General features: G+C 58.3%; 1 protein-coding gene across 3 annotated transcripts; it reads right to left on the reverse strand.

Moving 5' to 3' along the window:
• Window positions 1–1,876: 1,876 nt before the first annotated feature.
• ADAM11 (ADAM metallopeptidase domain 11) lies at window positions 1,877–22,805 on the reverse strand (the record flags this gene model as incomplete). 3 transcript variants are annotated; one of them, XM_080682538.1, is made up of 27 exons in its annotated part: window positions 22,323–22,798; window positions 21,690–21,865; window positions 12,964–13,040; window positions 12,703–12,769; window positions 11,683–11,768; window positions 11,522–11,597; window positions 11,049–11,115; window positions 10,912–10,979; window positions 10,516–10,590; window positions 10,370–10,441; window positions 10,001–10,167; window positions 9,178–9,262; window positions 8,976–9,066; window positions 8,794–8,845; window positions 8,198–8,297; window positions 8,044–8,115; window positions 7,835–7,927; window positions 7,405–7,485; window positions 6,798–6,848; window positions 6,623–6,686; window positions 6,049–6,148; window positions 5,705–5,824; window positions 5,445–5,613; window positions 5,241–5,355; window positions 5,063–5,153; window positions 4,463–4,480; window positions 1,877–3,933 (listed from the first exon to the last, which is right to left on the reverse strand). In XM_080682538.1, the coding sequence occupies exons 1-27, from the start codon at window positions 22,384–22,386 to the stop codon at window positions 3,918–3,920; spliced, it is 2,313 nt and encodes a 770-aa protein (XP_080538664.1). In that variant the 5' UTR covers window positions 22,387–22,798. The 3 variants fall into 3 exon arrangements, with proteins under 3 accessions (XP_080538664.1, XP_080538663.1, XP_080538665.1); XM_080682537.1 differs by lacking the exon at window positions 1,877–3,933 and having other exon boundaries at window positions 4,204–4,480; window positions 22,323–22,805; XM_080682539.1 differs by lacking the exons at window positions 1,877–3,933; window positions 4,463–4,480 and having other exon boundaries at window positions 5,059–5,153; window positions 10,916–10,979; window positions 22,323–22,402.
• Between the last annotated feature and the right edge of the window lie 223 nt (window positions 22,806–23,028).

The following is a 23,028-nucleotide window of genomic DNA, read 5'->3' on the forward strand; positions in this document are numbered from 1 at the left end:
GCCCAAGTCGTCCTGGCTCCTCGCTTGCCTTCTAGAAAGTACGCACAGGTCCCCTCTGCCTTTAATAAGGTCTTGTCCGTGGCAGCTGATCCAAATCCTTCTTGCTACAGTTTGTGCCCTCTCGTCTGTCCCGCCTTATTTCAGTTTAGCTATTGCTACTTAATAGCATCAGTTATTGTCTGTACCCGTGGTCGGCAAACTGCGGCTCGTGAGCCACATGCAGCTCTTTGGCCCCTTGAGTGTGGCTCTTTCACAAAATACCACGGCCTGGGCAAGTCTATTTTGAAGAAGTGGCATTAGAAGAAGTTTAAGTTTAAAAAATTTGGCTCTCAAAAGAAATTTCAGTCCTGACCGGTTTGGCTCAATGGATAGAGCGTTGGCCTGGGGACTTAAGGGTCCCAGGTTTGATTCCGGTCAAGGGCATGTACCTTGGTTGCGGGCACATCCCCAGTAGGAGGTGTGCAGGAGGCAGCTGATTGATGTTTCTCTCTCATCGATGTTTCTAACTCTCTATCCCTCTCCCTTCCTCTCTGTGAAAAATCAATAAAATATATTTTTTTAGCCGAAACCGGTTTGGCTCAATGGATAGAGCGTTGGCCTGGGGACTGAAGGGTCCCAGCTTCGATTCCAGTCAAGGGCATGTACCTTGGTTGCGGGCACATCCCCAGTAGTGGGTGTGCAGGAGGCAGCTGATTGATGTTTCTCTCTCATCGATGTTTCTAACTCTCTATCCCTCTCCCTTCCTCTCTGTGAAAAATCAATAAAATATATTTTTTTAGCCGAAACCGGTTTGGCTCAATGGATAGAGCGTTGGCCTGGGGACTGAAGGGTCCCAGCTTCGATTCCAGTCAAGGGCATGTACCTTGGTTGCAGGCACATCCCCAGTAGTGGGTGTGCAGGAGGCAGCTGATTGATGTTTTTCTCTCATCAATGTTTCTAACTCTCTATCCCTCTCCCTTCCTCTCTGTAAAAAATCAATAAAATATATTTTTTTTAAAAAAAGAAATTTCAATCGTTGTACTGTTGATATTTGGCTCTGTTGACTAATGAGTTTGCCGACCACTGGTCTATACTATCGCCATCCAGCATGGTAGCCACCGGCTGCACGTGGCTATTGAGCACTTGCCATGTGGTCCTGGCCACGGGGAGTGGGGCTATGATCCGGGAGCTTCCAGCTGCTCCTCTCCCCAGCCCTTGCCTGCGGCCGCTACTTCTTGCTCCCAGTATCTCCTCTCTGTCCTTCCAGTCCTAGTCCCTGTCCCCACCTCTCTCACTTATCTTTCCCCTGAACTAGCAGGACTCCAGAGCCACAGTCCCCCAGGCCCACCGTGGTCTGGAGGGAAAGATGAGAAGAATACCCTCTGGCTCCCACTGGGTCCCAGTGCCGGAGGAGCACTCAGCCTTGCCCAGCTCCTTCCTGCCCCAGGTGCAGCAGGAGGCAGCAGAGGTGGGAGAAGAACCAATTCCCTGTGGGCCCAAGAGCACTGTGCCCTTAGATCGGCAGTCTCAGCCCCCTTTCTGGAATCTCTTGAGGTGAGGACTGGCCTCTCTGGTCTCCCACCTTTTAGCAAGATGCTTCCCAATTCACTTCCCCGCTGCTCTGCTTTGAAACCAGAGGGCAGTTATCTTAGGAGAGCAGAGGAAGCGGAAGGGCCAGACCCTCCACCCAGTCTGTGTCTATTTCCTGGCTGTGGATGGAAAAGTATGCCCTGCCTCCTGGCCTCCCAGCGCCCAGTCCTAGGTGCTAACTTCCTGCCTTCAGTGTCCATCCCCCACCCCCTCCATCATCCTCACCCTCCCTCCAGGGCCAGGAAGGACAGGGAAGGGTCCCCCGGTCACAGTGCGGTCATTGACACAAAGGAGAGAGAGGCACAGGTTGGTGTGAGGCCCCAGACAGGATCTTTAATTGATGTTTCTGTCCCTGCCTCCCCACCCCGAACCCCAGATGACATATTTACAAGATGCTGTATGGAGCCAGTTCCAGGCCCAGGCCAACGCAGCCTCTAATCGTCCCTGGGCGCTGCCAGGGTCCGGACAGGAGGATGCAGACAGCTGGGAGCCACGAGGACTGGTCACAGGAAGTCTTAAGTTCTCCACCCCCACACCCCACCCCACCCCACCCCCACGTACGCACACAGTCATGTCCATGTGTGCAGAGGTATTCACACTTGTGCGGAGATGCGGCTCCAAATGCTTGTGCCAGATGCATCGGCCACCTGTGCGCACGTGTGCACCACCAGAGGGCGCCTTAAGGTATCGCAGCAATAGTGCAAAACCCAACCCTCGCCCTCCTGCCCCAGCTTGGGGGTGCTGGTGTAGCAGGACTGGCTAGAGGGGTACTCCACACATCCTCCTTGCTTGGGTAGTGCCAGCAGAAGCTCAGTACTGAGGACCCAGCCACCCGAAGGGGGACCATGGGTCTCAGTCCCAGTTTGCCCTGAGGGGGGGGTGCAGATAAACAGGGAGCCTCCATGATTCCTCTTCAAAGATGCCCCAGAAGCAGAGGGACTGAAACAGGCAGCTCAAAGGCCCGGGGGTGTTCGGAAATCCCTGCTGAGTGTGGGTGGGTATCCTTGGGGAGAGGGGCTCCATTCATTTGTGGCTTTCATCCATAGGTAGTTTGACCCCCATCTTGCCCCTGCCAGCTGGTCTTCAACAGTCAAGGAGCCAGAGCTCCTCTGTCCCAAGCGAGGGTCATGAGGGAAGGCCATGGGCAGGATGTGGTTTGGAGGACTGAGGAACTCTGCCTGGCCTCCACCTGTCTGTCACTGCAGTGGGCGGGGCGTCAGAGGACATCAGGGGGAAAACTGTAAACTTACTACTGGGCCTTGGAATTGGGTAAGCAGTGGGATGGGTTTGACAGGGCCTTGAGGAATTTTCTAGAAACAGGATCATACATGAGACCTGCCTTTTCCTACCTCCTTATGCACATCACAGGCAGAGCCCCTAACCCTCCAGGCACTGGGCCACCTCTGGCCTCCCTACTTGGGAGAGTCCTCCCAGGAAAAGGTGGCCCAGCCTGGGACCTCTGGGCCACACCAGGGGGCACCTAAACCCTGAGTCAGCCCCAGAATCACCCTTCTTGAAAGGCGGAAGGTGCCATTTTATTCCAGGGACTATTTTGTAGACCCTCAGATACATGCATCCTGGCAAGGACGGCAGGATGGTCATTTTAGAATTAAAGACAACCTGGGACATGTGGTCGCTGTGCCCATAATCTAGGCTTGGACACGGAACAGGCAGCTTTGGTTTGAATCAGCACTCAGACTTCTCTCCGAGCTCAGCAGGGCTGAGAGGAGGGAGCAAGCAAGGATGCCGGCCCCTACCTGGCTTGGGGACGTCAGTGTTCAGTGAGAAGAATCCAGGTGTGGTCGTCCCAGGGGATGGCCATGCCTCAGTTCCTCCAGTCCCTCCCACGGGTTTCAAAACATCCCCACCACTGCCCTGGCCCCAGCACCCCCAGAGTTACATTCATCAGTTAAGATTCAGTTTTGTTTTGTTTTTTAAAGTAGATTTCAGCCCCCTCTCCCTAAGTCCCAGAAAGCTAAAACCCTGTCCCAGCTGCCTGGCTTTGAGGAAGGGCCATCCCAGGCCATGCCCCCGGGGCATCCCTCTAGCCCTCCCTCGCCGCCTGAGCTGTGGCAATCTGATGATGGAAGCTACATTCACACAGGGGGAGGTGGTGTGCAAGGCCAAAGCCACAGGAGGTGGGGTGGGGGACCGTGAGGGAAATGGCCCTGGCACGGTCCACCCTGATGGTGTGAAGGGCAGGGCCACAGCCCCCGACCCACACCCCATGGGGCCAGGAGTTGAAAGGCTTGGGCCCGGGAGACATTGCATGGTGCCTCCCTGGGTGGAGGCAGCCTCCTAGTTCATGGCTGAGATGTGGGTGCCAGGCTCGGAGGGAGGGGGCGGCATTAGGCACCTCCGGACCTGGAAGGGAGAGGGGGCAGGAAGGAATCGTGTGAAGGAGGGCCCAGAGAGAGACTCCTCAGGCCCCAAGCCGGGCCCTGGGGCAGCAAGTTAAAGGCTGGCCAGGGAGGGGAGCTGGCAGGAGGTCAGACAGCGGTGACATGGAAGACAAAACAGATGGGATGCAGAGGTAGCTCTCTTCCAGGGGATGGGGCTGCGGAGAGTGGGGGTGGAGGGGGGGCAGGGGTGGGCACAGCTCCACGTCTCCCTGGCCAAGAGTGGTGTGGCCATAGGAAAAGCAGGAGCAAATGGACCAGGGCCTGAGGGGGTGGTTGGGCCAGAGGAAGAGGCAAGGGCAGGCTAAGGACTTCCCTCCCCAGCTGAGCGGGGCCTCTCCCACCCCTGCAGTGACAGCAGGGACAGTGGGGGTGGGGGAATCGGCCCTTAGCTCCCATCAACAGAATGCGAGGTGACAAATGAGATGGAGACAGGGACAGCGGAGGGATGACGTGGCCAGCGTCACACTGCCCCCTGCTGGGTCGGGTCATACCTTCCTCGTCGGATGTTTCTTCAGGAGACAAGGAAAGGACAGGCAGAGAGAGAAAGGAAAAGAGGCCATTTGCGACCTTCTCCCCGTCTCAGGGAGGGGCCCTGGGGCTGGACACCAGTGACAGGCCCAGGGAGAGAGACCGGGTTTGAGTCTTGACTCTGCAACTCCCGCACTGCGTGGCCCTGGGCCTCAGGTCCCTCCTTAGCACACTGAGGGTGTGAGACCAGCTCCAGAGCCCCTGACTCAGGTGCCCACGGACCCCGTAGGCTGGGTGGGGTCTAGAGAGGAGGACACAGGCCCTGTCTTGGGCAGCGCGGCTCAGCAACTCTGTGGCTGGAACACACTGAGGCACCGTGGGGCCCCATTGTCTCATTTTCAAGAGAAGCTGGAAATCAGCATTGTTAACATAAAGTCTTTGGGTTTTTAAAACGTGAGCAACTAATCTTTTGAAATGTTAAAGCAAGACCCTGTGGCTGGCTTGGACCACGATGAATGAGCTCTGACTTAGCCAATCTCTCAGAGAGGCCCCCTCTGCTCCAACAGCCTGGGGTTCTGATAATCCCCAGGACACAGGGGATGAAGGGGGCAGGTGTCTCTTACTTAAATCCCCAGCCTGTGCCGCCCAGGACGATGGCTGCAACCAGGACAGCCCCGGCGATGGAGCCAATGATGATGTTGGTGCCGCTGGGACCTGAGGAGGAAGGCAGGGCTCGGTTGGCAGGGACAGGCATGGCAAACAGCAAAGATAGAGCCCCACCTTGGCCAGTGCCAGCCTCACCCTTGTATTTCTCCGTCTCCCCCGTGGGCGGAGATGTGGGCAGGGGGTTGTGAATACTGCAGTCTTTGCCTGTCCAGTCTGGCTGGCAGATGCATTTGCCTTCGTTGCTGCAGACCTAGAGGTGGGGTAGGGCCAGTCACGGTAAGCAGGGCCCTGTGCCCTCTGGGAAGGCTCTCCTGCCATCCCAGGCCTCCAGGCACCCACCCCGTGGTGGGAGCAGATGCGGCGCTCCCCACTGCCCGGGCAGGTGCTGAAGTTGAAAGCTGAGGCTGGCAGGCAGCGGTGATCCAGGCACAGCATGTTGGGCCCACAGGCTGTGCCATCCTCCACGTAGCTCAGGTCTGAGCCATCGGCCAGCTGCACATGGCCACCCCTGGGGAAACAGCACAGCCAGCCTCCGCACATGCTCCCTACCCCATCACAGCTGCATCCTCCCTTTCCCCAGCCAGGGTCCCAGCCAACACCTGCAGTCTAGCTCCTTGCCCTGGTGGTAGAAGGTGACACTGCTGATGTCTCCTCCTAGGTCCCCCAGCCGAGGAGCTCCAGAGATATTGACGCAGAGGAGGAAGCCACAGAGCACGTCCCTGTTGGGGTGGGGTGGAGACGGTGAGTCCCAAGTCTGACCTCTGATCCAACTTGATTTGCCTTCTCCCCACACGCTGATTTTTTACATATTCTCCCATCCATCGGGACTCACAGGCATACCCTAGAAGAACCTACTGCTCCATCTCTGAAAACAGACAAACAAACAAAAATAACCCCGGGCCCCAGAGCTGGGGAGCCTCAACCAGGAGCCTTGGCAACTCACTGTTTATTGCACTGGACCCAGCCTGACCCCTTGCGCCCACAGTTGCCACGCTCTGTCCCCTCCACGTTCAGCTTCTCATAGCAGAAGCGATCAGCAGCCACTGTAAAAAGATGATGTGAGATGTCACCCCAGTCACAGAACCCACCCCAGCACCTCAGGTCTTCACCTCCAACCCTATGGCTGACCCCCCCCCCCCCGTCCGACTAGGACCCTGAGAGCCTGGGGAGCCACACATTTGGTGGAGGGCATATTTATTTATTTATTTTTAAATATATTTTATTGATATTTTACAGAGAGGAAGGGAGAGGGATAGAGAGCTAGAAACATCGATGAGAGAGAAACATCGATCAGCTGCCTCCTGCACACCTCCCACTGGGGATGTGCCCGCAACCAAGGTACATGCCCTTGACCGGAATCGAACCCAGGACCCTTCAGTCCGCAGGCCAATGCTCTATCCACTGAGCCAAACCGGTTTCGGCTGGTGGAGGGCATATTTAGCCAGAACCTGCCCCCTCTTCAGACTCTTGATTCTGGGTTCTCCAGAGTCCCCTCTCCTACTCCCAGCCAGACCCACCGTGGCCCCACAGGGCTTGGCACTGCCGGTCCCGGGTTTTGCAGCGACCTCCGTAGCAGCGGCCCTAAGGGATTACAAGAGACAAAAGGGATTGACACACTGAGTGGTCAGAGTGGAGGCAACAAACTGTACTGAGCCCAAAGCTCCAAGGGGGCGGAGCCCCACAGCATCATACCTGTTCATGATCGCAGTAGTAACCGTCCAGTTTGTGTAGGTTGGGGGGACACTGCAGAGAGAGGGACTGGACTGAGCAGAGCAGTCCCAGGACTGAGAGGTGAGGCTGGCCCCAGGGAGGAGGGAAGGGGTGGCCTAATGCCCCCCAAGTGGGGCTCATGGTCAGGGTTCTTCCATGTCAAGAACAAAGAAAGGTCTGGATTGGAACTCAGATGGTACAGGTGGCAAGTCCCATAGCTCTCCAGGCTCCCTGGGTCCTGCCCCTCCTTCCCAGGGCGGGAGAACGAAATGCCTGGGGCATAAGGAGGACTTAAGAGATGTTCGCTAATGTCATCATCCACTCCAACCCCTGGCACACACCAGGACCGCTGCAGGCGCCGGAACACCAGTCACACTACAAATACTGGTTATAATGGAAAGAGGAAAGCCAGGAGGCACGAACAACGCTTTTCTCAGATGAGGAAACTGAGGCTCATCAGCGGCGGCGACGCCAGCAATGGAACGGAGGGGTGCGGAGAACAGTCGTCGCCCCGACACAGCCCAAACGATAGGATTAGGGGTTGCCTCGCCCCGGGGTTCTGCAGGGCGGCCGGCCGGGGCAGGCAGACCTGACTAGAGTCGCCCGTGCAGGTCTCCGCGATGTCGCACTCATTCACGGCCTCTCGACAGGACACACCCCGCGGTTCGTACTAAGGAAAGAAAGGGTATGTTTCAGGGCTCAGGCAGGGATGGCCCCCCTCCCCATGATCCTGCCCCGAGATCTGTACTCGCACCCCTCCCGGCTCTTCTCGCCCGGCCCGCACTCAGAGACGCTCCCAGGCCCGATCACGGTTCCGCCCCTCCCGCTCCTTCTCGGCAGGTGCCCCGCCCGCAACAGACCCGCACGCCCCGCCCTTCTCCTTCCCCATTGGCGCTTTCTTCGCACCAAGCCCCGCCCATTCGTTTTGCCCGCCTCCAGCTGCTCCTCGGCTCTAATCCCACCCCTGATCCGATCGTCAGCAGCGGGGTCCCTCCTGGTCCCGCCCCCTTTCCCCTCACCTTGCAGCGGCGACAGCAGAGCCCGTCGCTGCACATGGCGTCGTGAGTCAGGGTGCACTTCTTGCAACAGTTCCCGCCCGCTCGGCTGCACTCCTGAGGGACGCGGGGAGAAGGGGAGGGAGGCCGGCGAGCCCGGACCCTCCCCACTTAGATCCTCCCTCGCGCCCACCCCCGAGTTCCCTGGCTGCCACCAGGCGCAGGTCGCTCACCTGCACAGAACCGCAATCACACTCCTCCCCTGCCTCCACGAAGCCGTTTCCGCACTCGGGGGGGTCCAGTAGCTGGACGGGGACGGTGTGTCAGGGGTCGGACTGGGACCCGACCCAAGCCTCGCTCCCACGTTCCCCGCCCTTGGGCCGGTACCTTGAGGGGCTTGTTGAAGAGGCAGCTCCCGCCGCCCTCCTGCAGAAACTGGTTGTACTCATCGATGCTGCAGCGCGAGAACTTGCGGGGCAGGTAGAACCTGGGCAGGCATGAGGAGCCGGTGCCGTTGGGTCCCGGCCCGCGCCTTCCCTTCCAGCCCCCTCTTCAGCCCCTCTCCAGATTGGGGATGGGCTGCACCGGGGCCTCGGTCACCCTGTCGCGGAGGCTGAGGATCTGTGTGCACGGAGACTGCACAGAAATCCTGCCTGCCCGTCAAGCGGGAGCGGCTGGGCGACGTCGCTCTTGTCCCCTTCCTGCAAGGACTCCGAGAGTCAGAAGTTGGAGCGCCAGGAGGGAACAAGGCTTTGGCGGCGCCTAGTGGCGACAGTGGGCACTACAGCCTGGTTAGTTTTGGTGTCTCGCAGGGGAATCTGGGTCTCCCTGTGCAGTGTCCCACAGAAAACTGGGTTTCTTGGAATCCTGAGTGGTCCTGACAGCTGGACCTCTTGAGGCCACCAAGTCCAGAATGTCACCCAGTCCTCTTCTGGGACTCTCCTCGTCCAAAGCCTTCCCCTGATTTGTTCCCCAAAACTCACCCAGTGTCCTCCATGATGCAGCCCAGCCAGTTGTCCGGACACTTGCAGTCCCCTAAGAGGTGAGCCAGGTGTATATAAAGGAGGGTGGATAACAACCCTCCCCCCCGGCACCCTTTTCACTTCTGGAACTGCTGGGTGTGGGTCTGGGCTGGTTATGGGGCCATATGGGTCTTCATTGATACCTGCTGAGCTCCGGTGTTTATTCCACATCATGCCCAGGTTTTGCCCCAGCGTCTGGGCCAGGGTCACTGCCATGGCCCCCATATTGTCGTACTTGTGGTGAGAAATATGGAGCACAGAGATGTTTACATCCCTTCAAAAGGCACAGGGCTCATGCCCTCAGCCCTCCCACCTCTACCCCAGCTGTGCCCCCACACTGCTCACCTCATTCACACCCCCGCCCCTGGACAGAGAGCAGATGCCTCCCACGTAGGCAGCCCCACTACTGGTGCTCTGGAAAGTCCTGCCCCTGGAAGGGAGAGAGTTGTCAGCAAAACCTCCTGCCCTTCCCATAGTGGCTCCCATGGGCGGGAGGGGCAGACAGGGAGCCTTCCTTGGGGAGGTCAGTATTGCCCTTCACGCCAGCCTGTGTGATCTCAGGCAAACCCTTTCCCCTCTTTGGGTTTGTTTGCCCATAAGCCAAATGAGAAGTTCTCATTCAGGGGTGGGCAAACTTTTTGACTCGAGGGCCACAGTGGGTTCTTAAACTGGACCGGAGGGCCGGAACAAAAGCATGGATGGAGTATTTGTGTGAACTAATATAAATTCAAAGAAAAGGAGCGGAGGGGAGAGCAAGAGAACCCTCCGCTCTTTCGGCTCCGCGGGCCGGATAGAACAGCCGAACGGGCCGGATCCAGCCCGCGGGCCGTAGTTTGCCCACGGCTGCATTAGATCATCGGTAATTGCAAGGACCTTGTATCAGATCCTCCCCCTCCCTCCCAGGAAGGGATGCTGGGACAGTCTGAAAAGGGAAGAGCAAATGAAGGGGAGGAGACGGGCAGAAGTGGCCAGGGATAGGGAAAAGGGGCATCAACTAAAGATGCAGGGGAGGATGCCCGGCCTGTTGCAAGTGGCTGGGGGCAGGCACAAGATAAGACCGACTAGTCCCAGACCCTGCACGATCTCCTGGCACAGAGCAGGGGTTCAGTAACCCTGAGCACGCAGCCACCGGCAGAGGCTGGCAGGATGCATGGGGTGGGGGACTCACGAGAAGAGGTGGGTGGCATCACTGGGCTCAGGCAGGCCCTCCCGCCGATAGACCATGAGACGGGCCAGGGTCTCCAGGAGGTCATCCTGCACCTGGATCTTGTCCCCATCTGCCCATGTTTCCATGGCAACCAGCACTATCCGGGTATTGAGCTGTTCCTTGTACATCTGGGCCCGGATGGGAGAAGATGGGGAGAAAGCTGGAGGGTGGGAGTGGGTGTGGGGGGAGTAAGGCTAGAGGAGGGCTTCAGTCTGTGCTTCCAGGAAGTGGGGTTCAGTGGCTGACAGTGCCCTCGATTGCTCACCCCAAGGATATATGTGGCTGTTGGGGGGCTTGGGGTGAGAGGGAGGGGAAAGGCTTGTTGCTCACCACATCCGCCAGGTTCACCACGGACTTGGCAAAGTTGCTGGTGAGGACCACGGACTGTCGCATCTGCTCAAACTGGAGGAGGAGGGGTGGAGGGCCAGGCTGCTTCTGGCCTCTCCTCCCAGAGTCGCCCCAGCCTGGGAACTTACCAGCTGGTGGTCGTTGATCACGATCAGCTCCACATACTTGGTCTCGCTGTGCACTGTAGGGTGGCCCCGGCGGACCTGGGGGGTGGGTGGGCACTTGGAATCAGTCCCCTCCATGCCTGGCGTCATGGCCAAGCCATGGACAGACTGAGGGAGCTGGACTCCATCCAGGGACAATGCCAGCCCCCACGGGCAGGGGTACCATTCCTCCCCAGCCTTGATATAAGGGCAGGCAACCCTTGTTAACCCACCATGGGGACACAGGAATGAGGCGGGGGGCTCCCTCCCAGAGATAGATCCTTGGCCCCAGCCACATCAGTCTGAGCTCTTTGCCCCAGCCATAGTTGGGGGTGTCCTCCTGCTCTGGACCACAGCCCGAGGTCTGTGCGGGCCCCGTACCTGCCTTTTCCTTCTCAGCCTCGGCCGGTCCGGAGGAGCAGAATGGGCAGGGGCAGCGAACAGGCAGTCTGGGGGAAGGGAGAGGTGAGGGGGGGGCACAACCAGTCCCCTCTCCAGCCCCACTTTTCCTCCTTTACCTGGTTCCCTGCATCCAATGGGGGCTGGGAGGAGAGGGGTCCGGTAAATGAGGTGGGGATGTGGTCCCTGTAATGAGGGGAGATTAGTTCTTAGAAGGCTGACCAGGTCGGCTCTGAGCCCAGCTAGGAGGGGGACAGCTCCAGCCCTTCCTCCCACCCCCCACCCCCCGCAGCCCACCCCAGAGTGACCCAGAACTGGCCAGAGCTCCCATGTCAGATCTGATCTCCCAGATGCTCAGATTCCCGGGTCAAGACCTGGGGGCGCCCTGAGAGATAGGGGCAAAGGACACTGGATCCCAATGGAAGGTTACTTGGAGGACAGGGGGGACATTGGAGCTGGGGGCAGGGGAAGGGAATCAGAGCTGGGGTCACCGAGGGCAGTGAGGCTGAAGTTACCAAGGGAGGAGGAGGGGACAGGGACAGCCATCAGGATGAGCATGGCAGGGCTATCAGAGGGAACAGTGATGGCTCACCTGGGGGGCTTCCCGAGGCCTGGCCATCTCTTTGGGCTCCATGATGTAGGTGAAGTTCCCGTCTGAGAAGACCCCACTGCAGAGAGAGAGGCGCAGCTCCCCACCGTCCCCAGGCCGGGCTGGAGGCGTTTCCGGGCCGCCCAGCCCCTCCCCTTACTCACTGCAGCCCTTGGCAGGTGGAGAGAGCAGCAAAGGAGTGGGGGTTCCCTCGGAGCCTCCCCTGGTAATAGCAGTGGTCTCCAGCCCCCTGGAGGAGCAGCAGAGCATAAGTGGACATGCCCCCTGCCCCGGCATGAAGGCGGGAGGACAGGTGAGGGCCGCTGGAGGTGCCCCGTGTGCAGGTGGCTGCGGCCTGGGTACACCTGGGTTTCACGCCTGGCTCTACTCCTAACGGGCTGTTTCACCCTGGGCAGTTTCCTAGCCCTCTTTGGGCCTCCTTCACCTCGCCTACAAAATGAGGAAGTTGGACTACATCTGTGGTTCTTAACCATTTTTAGGGCTGATGCAGGGACCCCAGACTCCTTTGAGAAGAACAGCATTCACACAGCACCTACTATGTGCCACACAATTTCACACATAGTGTGTTCACAGATGCCATTGCCTCCGTGGACCACCCCTGGACACCTGGTCTGTGTCTGAGGAACTGTGAGCAGCATGTGTCCTCCTGGCCTGGCTCGTGGGTCAGAGGGGACCAGCAGCCCCTCCCCCTGCTTCCTGCAGAATTACTTGTGCTCCAGTTACTGAACAGGCTGGGGGGGGGGGGGAGGCTATTTATAGCTCCTCATTCATCTTGGCTGGGTCCCGGGGCCTCCAGGGCTGGCACCCTAGTATCCCAAGCAGCCAGGGATTCCCAGGGCCTTGGTGCTGAGCAAAAGGACATTTCCCCAACAGCCCCCTCCCAGAATGTCTGGGCGTGGAGCAGTGAGGGTGCTGGAATGCCTCCATGCTGGGCAGAGAGCTGGCTGGGCTCAGGCCTCTGGAGCTGAGCAAGAGGAGCTCAGGGCTCCACATGCCCTTTGACATGCCACCCTGACTGCAACCCTCAAAACCTCAAGGTGGGGAGAAACGGAGGGTCCTGAGGGGCCAGGCCCATCCCAGGCGTAAAGTATACTCCAGACCCCAGCTCAATGGCCTCCTGTCCTTTCATTCCACCTGCCCTGTCCCCTTCCAGAGTCACGCACCGTGCTATGCTGGGTTGTCCCCTCGCGGCTGAAATGGCGCTCCACGTATTTGGAGGAGAGAAGGTGACTGGAGCAGAATGGGCAGGAAGAAGGAATGGGTCACTGGTGGGTCTGGGTCAGGCGTGGGTCCCGCCTCAGCTCAGATCCAGATCCCCTGCCCCAGCTCAGTCTCCCTACCCCACCCATCCAGCCAGCCAAGGCCAGGCCATGCCTTGCTCACCCGCCTGTAGCCCCTCCTCCCAGGCTCAAGGCCACACTCACTGGTTCAGCTCCAGGTCCAGAGTGAAGTTGGAGTTGAAGGCTGGAATGACGAAACTCACCTGGGCCAGGTGGACAGGCTGGGGGTGGGGAGAGGGCAGAGGGAGGGTCAACCTGGGGAGGCCTGAAGGTGGGAATTGGGGAATCAGGGGAACCCCAGAACAGGGAGTAGCCCTGGGGAAAGGAGGGCCCAGTCCAGCAGCTGTGGGGACCACTGATTTGGGGGGAAGATGCTTTGCACAAGACCCTGTTCCTTACCTGGGGAGTGTGCACACCTGGGCACAGCCCACTCTGCCCTCTGGGTCAGGGCACAGTGTGCCAGCCCACCCTCTCTGGGGTCAGTCTCGGGAGCAGCCGGGATGGAGAGGGCAGCTTGGCCTGCTCACTGCCTCAGGCCAGGCCCTCCCCGATGTTGGCAGGGCCGCCCCACCCTCAGGTGGACTAAAGGGAGGCCCTCAGAAGTGTTACAGGTAAGGGGCAAACAGGAGACGGGGTGCAGTGTGACCCTGGGAACCTGCTGAAGCGGTGCCTTCCTTCCTGCCTCCCTACTCTGGCCCAGCCTCAGTTTAAGGAGGAGAACCTTGGACTCTGCAGACAGGGGTGGAGTGGGCAGGAGTTGGTCACGGGACCCCTGGAAGCTGGGGCGATGGGCTGATGCCATCCTGTCAGGACAAAAGAACTTGGCTCCTGTACCCCAATTCCATGGCCCAAAGCAGCTCATCTTTAATATTTCAATCCCATGGTTAATTTTTAAACACGGAAGTTTTCCTGATAAATTTTTCAGAGGGGCCTTTGCAGTGGGGCTGGGAGGCTCCAGGTTGTCATGACAACGCACCAGGCCTGAACAAGCTACTGTGGGGGTTGGAGACTCCAGACTTGAAGCTAGTGTGCCTAGAGGGAAGCCACCCCAAGAGAAGAAGGGACAGGAGAGTTTGGCTTGAGGGGGAGTTGGCCTCCTCAGCCCCTAGATCCCCACCCCAAGCCTCAGGTCCTACAAAGATCAGGAAGAACGGGAGAGGCTGGAGCCTTCTTCCTACCCGGCCCATTTAAGAAGACTGGAATCCAGGCCCCACATGAGGGTCCCACCCCTGGGCCATGAAGAGGTGAGGAATTTGTGCCCTTCTTTTGGGAGGAGTAGGTTGCAGGACAGAAGGAAGCCCTGAGTCATGAAATCCCATAGTCCCATGCTAGCTGGCCTCCTCATCAACCACCTAGATTTCTACTGAGCAGTTATTATGTGCCTGGCACTGCTCCAAATGCTTTACAAGTCTTATCAGATTTGATCTTCCCAACAACCCAGTGGGGTAGATACTACTGCTTTCCTCATCTGACAGATGGGAAACAGCCACAGAGATGCTTACTAACTTGCCCAAGGTCATACATCTAAGAAGTGGTGGAGCCCGGCCGAGCATCGAGCATCGACCTATGAACCAGGAGGTCACGGGTTGATTCCTGTTCAGAGCACTTGCCCCGGCTGCAGTGTGGGGTGTGCAGGAAGCAGCCGATCAATGATTCTCTCTCATCACTGGTGTTTCTAACTCTCTCTCCCCGTCCCTTCCTCTCTGAAATCAATGAAACTATATTTAAAAACAAACAACAACAACAAAACAAAGAAGTGGTGGAGCTGGGATTCAAGCCTAGCAAATCAACGTCCAGGGCCTTCTGACCCCAAAGGTGAGGTAAGATGGAAATGGCCCGGGTCCTGAGAGACCCTGGGAGAGGGGGTGTGGTGGGGGCAAAGGGCCAGAGCTTGGGTAGACAGCCCTCTGAGCCTTCAGGACACTGACTCACCCTATCCCAGGCTGACTGAGGCTCCAAGCTCCACCCTGAACCCCTAGAGCAGTGGTCGGCAAACTGCGGCTCGCGAGCCACATGCGGCTCTTTGGCCCCTTGAGTGTGGCTCTTCCACAAAATACCACGGCCTGGACGAGTCTATTTTGAAGAAGTGGCATTAGAAGAAGTTTACGTGTAAAAAATTTGGCTCTCAAAAGAAATTTCAATCGTTGTACTGTTGATATTTGGCTCTGTTGACTAATGAGTTTGCCGACCACTGCCCTAGAGCATCAGTCACACTTGAAATAGAAAGTCAAGGACAAGTAGTCACTGCTTCCCTCTCCTCCCCACTGGCCTGGACCATCTCTGCTCTGCCCCAGCCCCCCCCACACACACACCCCAGAGGAGACCAAATAACTGGGCAGGTTTGTCTGTTCCCACCCAAACAGGGGGTGGGGAGACGCAGGGGGTTATCCCTCTCAGAAGGATGAGAAAGACCAGGCAAACCCACCTCGGTCCCCAAGCTCTCTGTACCCCAGGCACCTGGGAAGGGGGCTCCTGCTGGACCAGAGTCCTAAGAGTCCCAGGCAAGCTTTAGGCCCATGCTCGATCAAAGCCAAACTGCTCCTGGCCCGCCTCCTGCCCCTGACCTGCCCCTGACTCCTCACATCATTCCTCGGGAGCCTCCCCTGTCCCCTGTCCCCCTCCCTCCTCTGGGCCCAGCTCAGCACAGCTGGTGACCGGCCGGCTAGGCCTCGACCCTATGCCCTGCTCTTGCTTCTTGCTCCCTTTGCTCCCCGGCCATCCGACTCTCACGTGCTGCGGCTCATTTGATCTCAACCTGCCCAGGATGTCTGGTGCTCATCTTACAAATGCCAGGCTGAGGCTCAGGGAAAGACACTTGGAGGTGACTGGCCCAGGGCCACGCTGGGGAGATACAGGGTCAAGTCTCACTCTTAGGCTGGAGTTGGTGCCAAGGCAGCTGTGGCCACCTGGCTGGAGTGACATGCCCTCCCCAAGGCTTCCCTGTCGCCAGCTCATCCGGCCATCTGACACTTGCTTGCACCCGGTGTCGGACCTGACCAGACATAGAGTGAAGAGGGAAGGAGGCAAAGATCCCGCTGAAATCCCAAAATACAAATACGAAGGTCAGGCCTCCACCCCAGATCTACAGAATCAGTCTCGGGAAGGGGGAGACAAAAGCTCTTTAGGGTTCCCTAACGCCCTAGAAAATTTGAACATCCAGGCACTGTCCCCCAGAGAGTCACCCTGAATCCTCCTCCAGAACCTCCACCTCCTGCCTCGACCTCCTCCTCCTCACCCTCTTCTGCAAAGCTGCACCCGCCAACCCACAGGGGCACCCAAAGCTGGCCCCTCTGCTCCTGGCCGTTAGGCAGTTTTCCCATCTCCATTCAGCTTTCCACCTGGGTGACCATTAGTCCCTGGAGCACAGGCTACACCTGCCTTTTTCCCCGCCGGACTCAACACTCACGTTGAATAGAAAGGCATCCGAAGGCCTGAGTGAGCTGCTTAACCTCTCTGAGCCTCAGTTTCTCCATCAGTGAAATAGGGTTGTTGTGAAGATTAAATGAAAGCCCCTTTTTAAAAATATTTTTTTATTGATTTCAAAGAGGAAGGGAGAGATAGAAACATCAATGATGAGAGAGAGTCATTGATCAGCTGGCTCCTGCACACCCCCCACTGAGGATCGAGCCTGCAACCCGGGTGTGTGCCTTGACCGGAATCGAACCCAGACCCTTCAGTCTGCACCCGGGGCTCTATCCACTGGGCCAAAGCGGCTAGGGCAGGGGTGGGCAAACTTTTTGACTCGAGGGCCACAATGGGTTCTTAAATTGGACCGGAGGGCCGGAACAAAAGCATGGATGGAGTGTTTGTGTGAACTAATATAAATTCAAAGTAAAGGAGCGGAGGGGAGAGCAAGAGAACCCTTTGCTCTTTCGGCTCCGCGGGCCAGAAAGAACAGCCGAACGGGCTGTAGTTTGCCCACGGCTGGGCTAGGGCATGAAAGCCCTTTTTAATGTGTTATTATCACAAGGATTTGTAATAATACTAAGTGAAAAGAAGGAAGTGTAAATGGTCCAGCTGAACAGGGCTTTGAGGAACTGGCTAAACTGCATGAGCTGATGGCAGATGGGGAGGAGCCAGAGAAGCAGGGGCCCACCTGGGAGAAATCCCCTCCACCAGCTTCAACGCCCCTCAAGTTCCCCAAGATGCAATGAGGCTCCACTCATGATCAGAGCAGAGTCCCAGATAGAAGAATCGGATGAATTTCTGATAACCAGATTTGGCCTACATTTTTGAGGACAGAGTCACTTCCTTAAAGGTCATTAGTCCCTCTGAAGACAGACTTTGGACAGCTGGGTCCCTCTAGGCAGCCAGCAGGGAGGTCAAGCCCACAGGCCTGAGTCTGGCCGGAGAGGCAAGACTCTTGTTCACGTTGCTCCCCTGAACTCCACCCAGAGCCTGACAGGTAACCCCCAAATGCCCTGGCTCCTGTTTCTGACACCCAGGCCTCATGCCAGCACCTGGCCCCCACACTCGGGAGGGAGGGCAGGCCTCACAGATGTTGAGCATCTGCTCTTGCTGGAACCTAGGCAGGACACCTGTACACACATCATCTCTGATCTTCACAGCAGCCAGGGCAAAGTGGAGGTGACGATGATCCCCATTTTATGGGTGGTGAAGGTGGGGTTCAGAAGGCATCAGCGGCTTGCCCAGGCCATGCAGTCAGAAGCAGGGGAGCTGGGACTCACCGAGCCTGTCCTGCTCCAAAGCCACAGGGGCAGCCTTTCCGATAGAAGTTGTTTAGCCTCCTGCGTGACCTCTCCCTCTGCCCAACCTCACGGCAGTGCTCAGTTCACAGGCGTTGCCGGAAGGCTGGCAGGGTGGCATTTCCAGTCAGTGCTGGTCTGCGCAGTTCCCCTGGGAGCTCAGCCCAGTGACTGCGGTCCTGCCCCCAGCTGGCTCAGCTGAGGGTCTGTCTCCTGGGCCTGGGACCCTACACTCAAACAGCCCTGTGCTCTTACCCACATCCTGCCCGCTCCTTGGTTCGGAAGGAGTTTGGGTTTCCCAGGGGCAAGTACAACCCGCACAGCAGTTTAGTGTGGATTGGAAGGGTCCCCTTCAGAATGCAGCAGCCTCACGAGCCCACTGATTTCATCCAGCCCACTTGACCGGGCACCCTGTGCTCCGAACAACCAGCCCCCTGGCCCACTGTGGCCCTGCTTGTCCTCCTGCCTCACCCCTCAGCGGCAGGCTCCCTGTGACCACAGGTTTCTGCACGTCCAGAACCCTACATCTCTGGACGGAAGTGAGGTGCTGAGAGCAGCTGCAAAGAGGAAAATGGGCCCTAACCGGTTTGGCTCAGTGGATAGAGCGTCGGCCTGTGGACTCAAGGGTCCCGGGTTCGATTCCGGTCAAGGGCATGTACCTTGGTTGCGGGCACATCCCCGGGGGGGGGGTGTGTGTGTGCAGGAGGCAGCTGATTGATGTTTCTCTCTCATCGATGTTTCTAACTCTCTCTCCCTCTCCCTTCCTCTCTGTAAAAAATCAATAAAATATTTTTTTTTTTAAAAAAAGAGGAAAATGGGTCCCCTATGCCCCTCTTCCCTATACCCCTGAACGAGAAGCAGACAGTGCACTAGTTAAGAGTGCTTCTCTGGAGCCCAGCCGGTGTGGCTTAGAGGTTGAGCCTCAGTGGGTCCCAGGTGCCTTGCTTCTGACTGCATAGCCTGGGCAAGCTGTGAACCAGGAGGTCACCGTTCAGTTCCCAGTCAGGGCACATGCCTGGGTTGTGGGCTCGGTCCGCAGTAAGGGGAGTGCAGGAGGCAGTCAATCGATGATTCTCTTTTATTACTGATGCTTCTCTCTCCCTCTCTGAAATCAATAAAATTGTATTAAAAAAAAAAAAAAGAGTGCTTCTCTGGGTATCCATCTTGACTCTGCTACTTAAGTGCTGTGTGACCTGGGGTAGTTACTTCACTTCTCTGTGCCTGTTTCCCTATCTGTGGAACGGGAACAGTAATAGCATCATCTCCTGGAGTTGTGATGATGAAATAAATTAATAAACGTAGCCCTGGCCGGTGTGGCTCAGTTGGTTGAGCATTGCCCCATGCACCCAAAGCTCACTGGGTTTGATTCCTGGTCAGGGAACATGCCCAGGTAGGGGGTTTGGTCCTGTCAGGTCGGGGTCCATAAGGGAGATAACCCATTGATGTTTCTCTCTCTCTCCTTCTCCCTTCCTCTTTCTCTAAAAATATCAATAAAAATATTTTTAAAAATTAATTTAAAAAATTAATACACATAAAGGCAGAAGAGTGCCTGCCCCAGTAAGTTCCCAGTGCATTGTAACTTCTCTAGCTTCTAATTCCTGCCTGGTCACCTTCCCTCCTCGCAGTCCCCCCTCACCAAAGCAGGAGTCCTCGCACACCAGACCCTTCCCTGTCACCAGTTCCTGGTGGGGGGTGGGCTGAGATTATCATCATCGTCGTCCTGATTTTACCATGGGCTCAGAAAGGGGCCAGGAGCAGCCCAAGGCCAGAGCTGGTTAGCACTCCAGGCCCCACCATGCTGGCCCTGCCAGCCAGCACGTGCCTCCACACTCCCCACATGACCCAAAGCAGATGGGGATCTTGCTGCTGACCCATCGCCTTGCTTGGCCTGAGGTCCTAAACCACCGCAGGAACTTCGGACAAAGCCCAAGGGCGCCAGGGTGGGGCATTCCTGCTGGGACACTCGGGCTCAAGGTTGCACTGTCTCCACCATCAGCCCCGAGGTTGAGGCCACAAGTGCTCCAGGGAGAGACGCCAGGTGGGAGACAGGGGGTTTGCAACGTCTCCTTCTGGTCAGGGGGAAATACTCCGGCCATGTCCTTTTGTCTCCCCTGGCCTTCCCCCTTGCATTGGGTGGGGCTGGGGACCTGCCCTCAGTGCCAAAGTCCAGAGTCCCTGGGGGCAGTGGGCAGTAGCTGGTCTTGAGAAAAGGACTCTGCTTCTTAAGATCTGATTGACTTTGTTTCTTTTGCTTGTTTGTTTGTTTTTCTAGGGTCTGATTGACTTTGGGCAAGTTATTTTCACTTGTCTGAGCCACAGTTTGCTGATCTGCAAAACGGGCAGACAAAAGTCACCTGCCTTACAGACTTGTAAGAATCCCACCTAAGGGGAAACTGAGGCCAGCCTCTGAGTAAGTTCCCTGGGGAGGCTGCCGTGGGGTAACTGTGAAGGCTGAATCCCAGAGAGACTCTCCCCCACTGGAGGTGACCACTGCCTCACAGATCCACAGAACCCTCCACCCCCTCCTCCTCAGAAAACCCCTGGGGCGTGTGCAGACTTGGTCACGCATACACACATCACACATGTCACTCACCAGCAAAGCGACACCCGAAGAGACTCTTCCTCCTCTGCGTACCCATCCATTCAGTCCAGCTGGGCCCACCCAGCTCTCCCCACACTCACAGGCACCACCATCCCCCAGAACAGCCCCCCTTTCTGGTGGACTATGCTGAAGGAGCACCCACTCTTCCTCCCTACTTAGTCCTATGCTTTCTCTCCCTTTGTCCTCTGACCCCACCTGCAGTATCACCCATTGTCCTATTTGGACATCCCCCAAAGCACCAGACAAGAGTCCTGGCACTCAGGCCCAGCAGTCAACTCCTGGCCAACATAGCTGTGGGGTGTACAGTTCACAGGTGGGGGTACACTAGGGCAGAGAGTCAGACTAATGGCCACACCCAGCCAGGACACCCCATCCCTGGCTTTGGGACCATGCCTACTGCCCATCTACCACCTCCCAGGGAGCCTTGGTAGGCGCTGAAGGCAGCCTCCACCTCTTTCCCTCCCACCCCCCATCTCCCCCAGGCCTGCCTGCTCAGGACCATTAATCCCCCTTCCCCCACTCTGCACTGCCCTGAGTGATGGTCCATCTATTATGCATGCTGCCTTCCTGCTCCATTCCATTTCCCGAGTGCCGCCCCTGCACCCCCACAGCCCCCTCCACCCCCCGCTAAGGGCTTTTAACCAAGTACATTAGGCAGGGCCAGATGCCAGTCTGACAGATGTCCACAGTGTTAGCCTCCGTTTCCCTCCTTCCTCCCTCTGCCAGCCCAATGACCTCCCACCACTCCAAGACTTCAGTTGCCCAAACTTCCAAGCCTCCTCTGAGTCTCCTTCTATTTCTGCCAGCCCTTCACCATCCCATCCCGCCCTCCGCCCGCCCCCGTAGGCCTGGCTAACTTTCAGCTTTGAGCTCCTGGAGAGCTGAGGCAAGTCGTGCTGAATGAATATTCCATCTGGGTGATTATTATTCACATGATATTAATTAATTATTAATTGCAATTAATCTCCTTCATTCCTAACCTTCCTCTGGGAGGCAGGAGGGGCCTGGCAACTGAAAGGGACAGGGGGTGGTGGCATTTGTGGGTGTGCTTGGGGCCTGGAACCTTTTTCCAAGGCCCCACCCTCAGCGAGGGCAGGAAGGAGAACAACATGCCTATCAGCGCAAGGGGGAAACTGAGGCAGGAGCAAGCACTAAGCTGTTCCGAAAAATCCCACTACGAGTGGCTGTGGCAAGAACCCAGGAACCCTGATCCCAGGCTCTTAGCTGCTTCTTCCTGCCCTTCCTGCCCTACCCAAGGCCCGTTTGGAATAGAACCACTTGCTCTGGCAGGAGAGGAGTGGGGGCTGGCAGAAGGCTGACCAAGACTGGACTGAGCCCTGGCATTTCAGTCCGCTGAGGGCAGGGGATCCCCATGATGATGGAGAGGCCGGGAGCGGGGCAGGTGGGTGCTCCCACTAGTGGGCTCCATGGTGTCCATTGTACAAAAGGGAAGCATCCGGAGCCAGCTGCCTGGGAGGCACCCAAACCTTGGCCACCCCTGGCCTCCCTTGGGCTCTAAGGCCTGCTCCAGCCCCCTGGCCTCCCCACTCAGCCCCACTCACTGGGCCACCGGGTGGCTCCTGGCGGACTCTGGTGTCCAACTGCTGCTTTCGGACTTCTCCCCCCGAGCTCTCCCCCACCAGACGGCTGGGCTCTGTGACCTCAGGCACTTCTGGGCCCCACAACTGAGGTGCGACCCTCCAACGCAGAACTCCAGCAGGACCCCAGGTCCCAAGACCTGGGGAGACAAGGCCATAGCTATAGGCAGATGCCCACCGTGGGGCAAGAGACTTGGGAATGGGTTGGGCACCCCCACCCTCCACTCTGGCATTGCCCTGGGCGGCCTGGGGGAGAAGATACGCTGCTCTGCAGAAGGAGAGTCCGAAGGGATGGGGAGGGGGCCGGGAGCTTCACTCCTGTCCAATTGTCACGACTGCCCCCCCCCAGTCCAGCCCAGCCCGCAGAGACCTACAGAACCCGCTGGCCAAAGGCAGGGGGATGGCCGCGGTGGGGCGGGCCAGATGGGGACAGGTGGGTGTCCGCGTCCTCCCTCCTCCCCCGCCCCCACCCTCCCGCGCTCTGGACCGGTTGTCATCCCCAGCACTGCAGGGAAATGTGGCTGCAGCAGAAACCGCCGCAAAACCCGGGGCGGGGGCAGGGAGGGGGCGCGGGCCGGGCGGGCGGGGGTCACTCACCGGGCGTGGGTAGCAGCGGCAGCAGCAGCAGCGCCGCGATCGCCCAGCGCCGCAGCCGCCTCATGGCTCGTTCATAATCCTCCTGGTCCGGGGGCTGCGGCGGAGCGGCTCGGCGCGGGCGGAGGCGGGACGCGGGCGGGGGCGCGGGCTGCGGAGCCGCGGGCGGGGGCGCCGGCTGGACGGGGGGCGAGGCCGGCGGCGGCAGGGAGGGCGTCCGGCTCAGTGCGCTCCGGCCGCGGCCATCCCGGCGGGGCGGCGGACCGGGTTAAGAGCGGAGCGGCGAGCACGTGAGCGGAGGGCCCGCCCCCGCCCCCCGGGCCCCCCCAGCCCGGCAGGGCTCGGGCCACCGCGATGGGAGGACAAAAGAGGCGCCGCCCCGGGGCCGGCCTTCCCGCACCACCCCGGCCTTCCTCGGCAGGTGCGGGGCTGGGCGCACCGGTTCCCATCTCGCGACCCCCTCCTCGGCGATCAATCTCTTGCTAGGGGAGCTCCGAGGACCGGCAGATTTTTAGGGGGAAGGAGGCAGGGTACACAGGAACCCCTGGGCTCTGACCTGGTGACCGGTCTGGGAACCTGTGAGATCGAGATGCGGGGGCGTGGCTGTCTCCGGCCCAGGTTCCCCCCTCCCCCCCGGGGCGTTTTATACCTAGGAGGGACCAGCCCGGAAAACCCCCAAATCCCCAGTCGACCGACAGAAGGCTTTTGG

This window comes from Plecotus auritus, assembly GCF_963455305.1.
Source record: "Plecotus auritus genome assembly, chromosome: 7".
Taxonomy (NCBI): Eukaryota; Metazoa; Chordata; class Mammalia; order Chiroptera; family Vespertilionidae; genus Plecotus; species Plecotus auritus.